We start from the raw sequence: 9235 nt of genomic DNA on the forward strand, positions 1-9235 counted from the left end.
CATGGGTAGAGAGAACAAGAAAGTGAGATTTACTCAAATTGTGTTATCAAACATTTAACAACCTGCCTGAAATGGAATTGCTATTTCTAAATTAACCCAAGTTATATTAAAACCGTCTAAAGCCTTGCTGAGTTACCTCTTCAATTAAATGTTAAACTAGTGCCATTGTGATTTTTAAAAGAATAAAGTAAATTTCTTTCTCATAATTTCTCTTTTCTAGTGACCCAAATCAACCAGTCCCTCAAGACACAAAATTCATCCATACCAAACCCAACCGCTTTGAAGAAGTAGCATGGACCAGATATTCCCAGAAAGACCAACTTTATCTCCATATTGGATTAAAACCAAGAGTTAAAGAACATTACAGAGCCAATAAGGTAAACCTCTGGTTGGAGCTGGTACCTCATCTGCATAATCTCAATGACATTTCTCAGTATACCTCGACAACAACTAAAGTGCCATCAACTGACATCACTTTCAGACCTACGAGAAAAAATTCCGTACCTGTCACATCAGCCTTTCCCACTGCCAAGCAGGATGATCCCAAACAACAGCCAAGTCCATTTTCAGTGGATCAAAGGGACTACTCAACAGAGCTGAGCGTCACTATTGCCGTTGGAGCATCCCTACTATTTCTGAACATCTTGGCCTTTGCAGCCCTGTACTACAAAAAGGATAAGAGGAGACATGACGTTCACAGGAGATGCAGCCCCCAGCGCACGACTACCAATGATCTGACCCACGCACAAGAAGAGGAGATCATGTCCCTCCAAATGAAGCACACTGATTTGGATCATGAATGTGAGTCCATCCATCCACATGAGGTGGTTCTTCGGACCGCCTGTCCCCCAGATTACACGCTAGCTATGAGGAGGTCACCTGATGATGTTCCCTTAATGACACCCAACACCATCACAATGATTCCCAACACTATACCAGGGATTCAACCCTTACACACATTCAATACATTTACTGGAGGACAGAACAATACTCTGCCCCATCCCCACCCCCACCCCCATTCACATTCAACAACCAGGGTATAGCCAGATAAGAGAAACAAACTATTTTTTTGATGGATTGCAGTAAAAGATTACTGAAGATTCCTTGGCTTTCAACCTACAAGACTCTTACTATTTAAATAAGGAGGAATATTATGTGAATATACATATCAAGAACTTTGGGGGTTTTGGAAAAAAAAAAAGAATTGTACATATATAACAAATCAACTTTAAAAGCGAATTTCAATTGCTTGAAGCAATTGTTCTGAATGATACTTTTTCATTCACATTCAAGAATTAATTTTTTGAAGATTTATGTTACATAATGGAATTAGGCATGTGGAACACCAAACAGGAAAGAACTATGTCTGAAATATAAAATATAAAAATTTTAAAAATAACCATGAATATGCACAAGGGACACACCAATGGAATGTCAGATAATTTTCACCAGTTTTTATTTGGAGCTGTTTTATTGTGTAGACCATATTTACATATTTGGATAAGTACACAAAGCACCAATGCTGTTAATGGCCTTAGCGGAGGCTCATGCTGAAATTTGCCAGTAAAACAAAGAAGTTTAAAGACTGGCAGGTACAACATTATCACATAAGTGCTGTCAGTATAAAGTTGTGGGGATAAAGGAAACTGGATATTTTTAGCACGATGTGCATGATAATTTATATGCTTGGTGGCTGTGCTGCTGATTAAGCCGTAATTAAAATTCTTCTCATCCCATTGAAGTTTTTAATAGAAGCTTCCTCCATCAATTGGCAGAACCTAAAGAAGAATTTAGGGGGCAAAAGTAATTACAATAAAATAATTCACAGTAGTTTTGATAATAGAAGGAATTAGTTACTAAATGTATCTGAAGAAACTATAGGTATAGTGGTGAATACTCGCTGATATGAATCCCAGAAAAAAAAATTTCCTGTGTTTTTAATGTTCTTTTCATTCCCATCTAAATATTTTCTAGAAATATAACCCTAATCGGACATGTGTTACAGGATCTATAATTTGCTGTGGTTTTTGTTATTCTGTATTTTGTTCCTTAGGGTAAGGTGAAGTGTGTCCAAAGAGTAACTTGCAAGTCTTTATGATCTGAGGATGCCCCAAATTACCACTCTGATTACAATTCTCAGTTCATTGATTTACTCATGTTGCATGACAAAATGTTTACTACTAATAATTCAATATGAAGTTATGTCCCTCCTCATGTCACTTATCTTTCTCACTGAGGTTCATTCACTGGAATTTACTCACACAGTCTCAATAGAGTGCAACGTAGATAAAGAACCTAGAAGGAGCGTCAACACCTGGAGGATTGTAGTCTTACACGTACGTGTGATTTTAAATGAATATTCTAAGACCACAGAAAACTCTTCATCCCCTTGTTGTTTACCAGTAACAGTATATCACAGACCTTTCCAAATGTTTGTATATGTAATCAGATGTACATTTATATTAAAAAAAATCGAGATGGACTTAAAGAGCACATCCTGATAAATACTTTCTCTCTTACCTGTACTATATTTCTATTAGACTAAAGTTATGTGATTTTTTTTTACATTTTTTCAGATGACTAGCAATTTTGATAGTTTGTAAGATAATGCAAAGAACTTTCTCTGACAAACTAACTGCAGTAACAGAAACCTTTCTTTTCAGTTACTCTTTTTCAAGAATGAAAGCTTATTATACAAAAAAAAAATTGTATACTACTTGATGGAAACAACTTTGTACATCTTGGCCATGTCACTGGTCATTGCGTGAAATAAAGATAATAATGACTATTAGTCCAATGCTAAGAGACATGATCTTTGCTCATTAAAGAGCTAAAATGTTTATTGCTGTTTTGTCTTTTTTTAAAAACAAAAAAAGAAGAAAAAAAATGAAACATGACCGTCTCAGAGAGTCATTTCTCTAGACCAGTCGGGTTTTTGAAGACATGCAGTTAACTTCTACAGAAGACACACTATGTATTTAAAGTCAAGTCTCATCTAAAATGAAACTGATGAAACATTAATTTTATTATGAATTTATAAGCCCAGGAACTCATGGAAAGTATTAGCAATGTATTTTTTAATACCTCTTCTTGTGAAAGTGGCGTGGAAATAAAATGTGCCAATTGTTTTCAGTTAGAAACACACGTTCCAATTCTGATCATCAAGAAACAGGTCTATTGGAAATAAATGTGCAACATTTATGAAATACAATATCTAGGTTCCCAATATCAAGGTGATTCAATTCCCATAAAGTAATGGATAGAAAGTTATCATTCTAAGAAAATTTTAAAGTGCTGAGCAAGACTTTAAGCTAACAATAAAGATAAAAATCTTCCATTTTGAGGAATTTATTTACTTATAATTCCCCCTCCCAATTATTAACTATCAGTAAAATGTAGATGTTGCTCCATAGCTTCAAATAAAAATCTGTTGGGAGAAAAACAAAGTCTTCAAAATCCAGAGCGGTCTATGTTCAGTTTTTGCCTGATGTGATGATGCTTTTAGGCTGTGAACTGCCAATGTAAACATAAAGAATTGTTTTGCATCTTAAATATTGTTTAATCAAAAAACTGTCTTTTACTATATTGATTAAACAAAAGATAAAGACAAAAATAGAAATGACAACAAAATAAGATATAAACGAAATCTTTCATATGCTTTACTTCAGTTAGCAAAACCGTTCTATTTTAATGATGGCCTTATTTATATCTATCTACTTATCTGTTGCTCTAAACTTATCTGTTACTCAGTCTACCTAGCTATCATAACAGACATTTATTTATTCCCTAAATTATACTAATTTAGGGAATTAGTATAAAATAAATGTCTGTTATGATAGCTAGGTAGACTGAGTAACAGATAAGTTAGGGAAATGACCTAGGAAAACAAAGCATAGCCCTATTTTGGTTTTATTAATGTAGCAAAAACTTTGTGGAAGATAAAGCAGCTCTAAGTTTTATTACTGTTTGAGGTCATGATGATGTCATTGTGAACGTTAGTTGCTAGTTTATATTACAGCAGCTAGTTTTCTGAATGTAAAATGATGTCCCACAATAAATAGAATATGAAGAGCTGTTTTTAAAGCTGAAACAAATTTTAAATGCAATAAGTATTTTGAATAATGTTATTAGATTTTACCCAAATGTTTTAAATATATTTATTTATGATGATTTTCTTTAGAAAACAAATCACAAAATTAAAAGAGTATTTTTGTCATCACATATTAATTCAGATTTCCCTGCCTTTGCTGAAACTGCAAATAGCCAAGGCTGCTTACAATTTATACAAACATTAAGCCAAATTAACTTTATTTCATTGTCTTCAGTTCAGTTCATTTCAGTCACTCAGTCATGTCCAACTCTTTGTGACCCCATGGACTACTGCACTCCAGGCTTCCCTGTCCATCACCAACTCCCAGAACTTGCTCAAACTCATGTCCATCAAGTGGGTGATGCCATCCAACCATCTCATCCTCTGTCATCCCCTTCTCCTCCCACTTTCAATCTTTCCCAGCATCAGGGTCTTTTTCAGTGAGTCAGTTCTTCGCATCAGGTAGCCAAAGTGTTGGAGTTTCATCTTCAGCATCAGTCCTTCCAATGAATATTCAGGACTGATTTCCTTTAGGATGGACTCGTTGGATCTCCATGCTTTCGAAGGGACTCTCAAGAGTTTTCTCCAACACCACAGTTCAAAAACATCTGTTCTTTGGCACTCAGCTTTATTTATAGTCCAACTCTTACATCCATACATGACTACTGGAAAAACCATAGCTTTGACTATATGGACCTTTGTTAGCAAAGTGATGTCTCAGCTTTTGAATATGCTGTCTAGGTTGGTCATAGCTTTTCTTCCAAGGAGCAAGTGTCTTTTATTTCATGGCTGCAGTCACCATCTACAGTGATTTTGGAGCCCAAATAATAAAGTCTCACTGTTTCCACTGTTTCCCCATCTGTTTGCCAAGAATTGATGGGACCAGATGCCATGATCTTAGTTTTCTGAATGTTGAGTTTCAAGCCAACTTTTTCACTCTCCTCTTTCACTTTCATCAAGAGACTCTTTAGTTCTTTGCTTTCTGCCATAAGGGTAGTGTCATCTGCATATCTGAGTTTATGGATATTTCTCCCAGCAATCTTGATTCCAGCTTGTGCTTTATCCAGCCTGGCATATTGCATGATGTACTCTGCATATAGGTTAAATAAGCAGGGTGACAATATACAGCCTTGATGTACTCCTTTCCCTGTTTGGAACCAGTCTGTTGTTCTATGTCCACGTCTAACTGTTGTTTCTTGACCTGCATACAGATTTCTTGGGAGGCAGGTAAGGTGGTCTGGCATTCCCATCTCTTTAAGAATTTTCCACAGTTTGTTGTGATCCACACAGTCAAATGCTTTGGCATAGTCAATAAAGCAGAAGTATATGTTTTTCTGGAACTCTCTTGCTTTTTCGGTGATCCAACGGATGTTGGCAATTTGATCTCTGATTTCTCTGCCTTTTCTAAACCCAGCTTGAACATCTGGAAGTTCATAGTTCACATACTGTTGAAGCCTGGCTTAAAGAATTTTGAGCATTACTTTGCTAGTGTGTGAGATGAGTGCAATTGTGCAGTAGTTTGAGCATTCTTTGTCATTGCCCTTCTTTTGAATTGGAATGAAAACTGACTTTTTCCAGACCTGTGGCCACTGCTGAATTTTCCAAATTTGCTGGCATATTGAGTGCAGCACTTTTGTAGCATCATCTTATAGGATTTGAAATAGCTCAACTGGAATTCCATCACCTCCACTAGCTTTGTTTGTAATCTTGACTTTGCATTCCAGGATGTCTAGCTCTAGGTGAGTGATCACACCATTGTGGTTATCTGGGTCATGAAGATCTTTTTTGTACAGTTCTTCTGTGTATTCTGGTTAATATCTCTTAATATTATCCTCTTCTTAATATCTTCTGCTTCTGTTAGGTCCCTACCATTTCTGTCCTATATTGTGCCCATCTTTGCATGAAATGTTTCCCTTGGTATCTCTAATTTTCTTGAAGAGAACTCTGGTCTTTCCTATTCTATTATTTTCCTCTATTTCTTTGCATTGATCACTGAGGAAGGCTTTCTTATCTCTCCTTGCTATTCTTTGGAACTCTGCATTCAAATGAGTATATCTTTCCTTTTCTCCTTTTCCTTTCACTTCTCTTCTTTTCATAGCTATTTGTGATGCCTCCTCAGACAGCCATTTTGCCTTTCTGCATTTCTTTTTCTTGGGGATGGTCTTGATCACTGCCTCTTATACAATGTCATGAACCTCCATCCATAGTTCTTCAGAAACTCTGTCTCTCAGATCTAATTTCTTGAATTATTTGTCTCTTCCACTGTATAATCATAAGGGATATGATTTAGGTTATACATAATGGTCTAGTGGTTTATCCTACTTTCTTCAACTTACTTCTAAATTTGGCAATAAAAAGTTCATGATCTGATTTCATTGTCTTGCTATTACACAAATTATTGTCAAAAGTTTATCAATGGTTTAATGTTGTTTTAGAGAATGGGATTAGCAATATAAAAGTGACAGTTCTCATAGTTTTAAATTTTTGTTGAATATGTTGACTGTGAACAAAATCTACCTGACTACTACAGATTTCTCATGAGTTCCATTATTAACTATAAGAAATTGGAAAATAATTTACTCTAGCATGAAAAATACCCAGCTTGAATCTGGAGAGATCATGCTAATAGCTCAAAGCAGAAAATTTGAGTAACATATAGATTATTTTATTCTTCATTTCAAATTTGAAAGTTGACCAAATAATGCTTTATTTCTAATTTTTTTGATCTGTACCACATGAAAGCAGCAGCGAAAATTTTCAAAACAATCAACCATACATAATAGTAAAGAATATAGCAGGATGACATTAATCTTCTTACAGAAAAGAAATGCCAAAACTCAGTTGTTTTATCTATAACATATTCTCATTTATTTCACCTCTTGACATATTTATAATGACACATGTTAATGTAATGAAAAGATTCAAAGAATGTGGTTTCGTGTTCCAGTTTTAAAGACACTGCTACGTAGAACTTACTGGGATTCTTTTCTTTGGCGAGTTTCACAGAAATACTTTCACAGGGTAAAATGATGAATGGAGTTCTTAGGAAGCTGTCAAATATCCTGGCAATCCTTTGAAGTTTGTTTTCTTCTGTGTTATTGGTTCAAGGTACTGGCCTTCCCCTTCATTTCTAGCAATTAGTTGTTATAGACTATCACTTTTTAATGTGAGTGAAAATTAGATGATTTGGTTATACTTGTGAAAACATGCTCCCAAATAAATTCAATTAATGGGCACTTCCCTGCTGAGATTTTGTTATCATTCATTTAATTATCTTGTCAAGCTTTATTGTTAACGACAGTTGTTTTGGTTTTTTAGTCAATAAACTAAGGGAATTTCTCCAACAGCCTTATACCTCTCCTGCACTTGATATAGCATCATGCACTACAAATTTCCGTCAGAAGTCGCTAAAGAAATTTCCTACTGAGGTGAAGTATTTAGTAACCAGCTTGATTATTTTTCATAAGCATTCTTATTTGGTTTTATTCTGACACTTTGCTGTATTTGTATGCAAGCCTAAACCAGCTCAATTTGAAAAAGGTTATAGCATCTACAAACTAGAATAACCATGTGCAGGGCATAAGTGCCTTTCTTCCTAGGATTTTATTTATGAATATTGTCTTTTTTTAATTTACAGCTCCTAATAATTCAATTTAAAAGGTATAATTGGATGACCATGTTATAAGTTTTCAATAAGAAAATTGTATTTAGAAAAGTCTTTTCTTACATTTAGTTTGATTTTTGTATGTTACCAAATGGGTCCAAATGACTTCTGGACAGATCTAGGTGAGTTTCTGGATAACAACAATTATTTAGCATTTTATTTAATGGTACATGCAGAAATTTAAATCTATAGCAAACTTTTTTTTTTCCAAATAAGTAATTTTAATGTAAAAGAAGTCTAAGTTGTCAGCAACAATAATAAATCAAACAGTTAAGTAATTTTTTCTAGTCAATCATTATATATACCATATGGTATATATAGCTTAGGAACTATATGGTTTATAGAATATTTATGATGGCCCTTTCAGACTCATATATTTACAAATGACAAATGACATTGTATTAATATATCTATCTATATATGTATCCATGTGACAGAATTTAGTTCTCTGAAAAGTCAAGCCAAAGTGCTAGCAGTTTTGTGTTGAAATGAATGATAATAATTAGAGCTTTAAAGAAACCTGTACAAATACAGTTACAAAAACTCAGCAGATGAAATTAAAGCAGAGAAACTATTTTTGAATGCCATATCCAGAACTGATATCTGTATTAGATGGTGTGTTTAGAAGGACTTTAGTGTTTTTGATTCATCCCTCTCTGCACTTATCATTTAGCATATTAATGGGACATATGTCATGTATTATGTAATAAAAGGCCATTGGGTTGTCATGTTTCAGTTTGTGTTTGACATCCATGGCTTTCATTAAAACAAATTCATCATCACAAATAAATATTACCATGTTTTCCAAGTTGTGTTGACCATTTTTAAACTCAGAAATAATTTTTTTCTTCACTTGACACACACAAAGACATTTCCAAAATAAATGTTCCCTTGCAACTTCTTTCTATTGCCCACACATATGCTGACAGTTCTGATTTGATGGAAACAATGATATTTTATGATGTGTTCACCTCTTGGTGAAGGCAGGGAAAGAATTTGGAGAGTAAAGTTTGGGAACTTGGATACAGTTGATACACAGCTTGTCAAAAGAGAGAGAGATGAGAAAAAGAAAAAGAGGAGTGGGGAACTGAAGGAGAAAGAAAGAAAGAAAAGCTTCTCAGTTTTTAATTAATGACTTCTTGCCTCCAAATAGTTGCTTTTAAAAGCAGAGTTGTATGGTAGTTACTTTAAAAGAGAAGACAGGGATTTGAACAAAACCCATTAAACCATAATTTATTTTCCTTAGAGAACAAGATTAATCATAATTAGAAAGAGGCACCAAGTTTAATCCTTGATCCAAGTCTTGGTTAAATTGTGTCAGTAGATAAAAGTCACAAAATTTTATTTTGTGTCACAAAAATAAAATCTAGAGAGAGATATTTCTAGCCTTGTACAATCTAATCAGTAATGATCTTGGTAGGGAAGACTAAATGAAGTGTGGTATCTCTCATCTGAATATTGCCCATGATGGAAGTACAGTC

At 34.3% G+C, this 9235-nt stretch overlaps 1 protein-coding gene across 4 annotated transcripts in view; it reads left to right on the plus strand.

Moving 5' to 3' along the window:
* NLGN1 (neuroligin 1) overlaps positions 1–8562 on the plus strand; it is a 969997-nt gene extending 961435 nt beyond the window's left edge. For all 4 annotated transcript variants that reach the window (XM_086394734.1, XM_086394727.1, XM_086394719.1 and 1 more), the window contains one exon: positions 221–8562. In XM_086394734.1, coding sequence (XP_086250860.1) covers positions 221–1043 — 823 coding nt within the window. In that variant the 3' untranslated portion in view covers positions 1044–8562. The remainder of the gene's footprint in view (positions 1–220) is intronic.
* The last annotated feature ends 673 nt before the right edge of the window (positions 8563–9235 follow it).

This window comes from Bos grunniens, chromosome 1 (genome assembly GCF_055505025.1).
Source record: "Bos grunniens cultivar Pamir isolate PY7600 chromosome 1, Bosgru_T2T1.0, whole genome shotgun sequence".
In the NCBI taxonomy this organism is placed as follows: domain Eukaryota; kingdom Metazoa; phylum Chordata; class Mammalia; order Artiodactyla; family Bovidae; genus Bos; species Bos grunniens.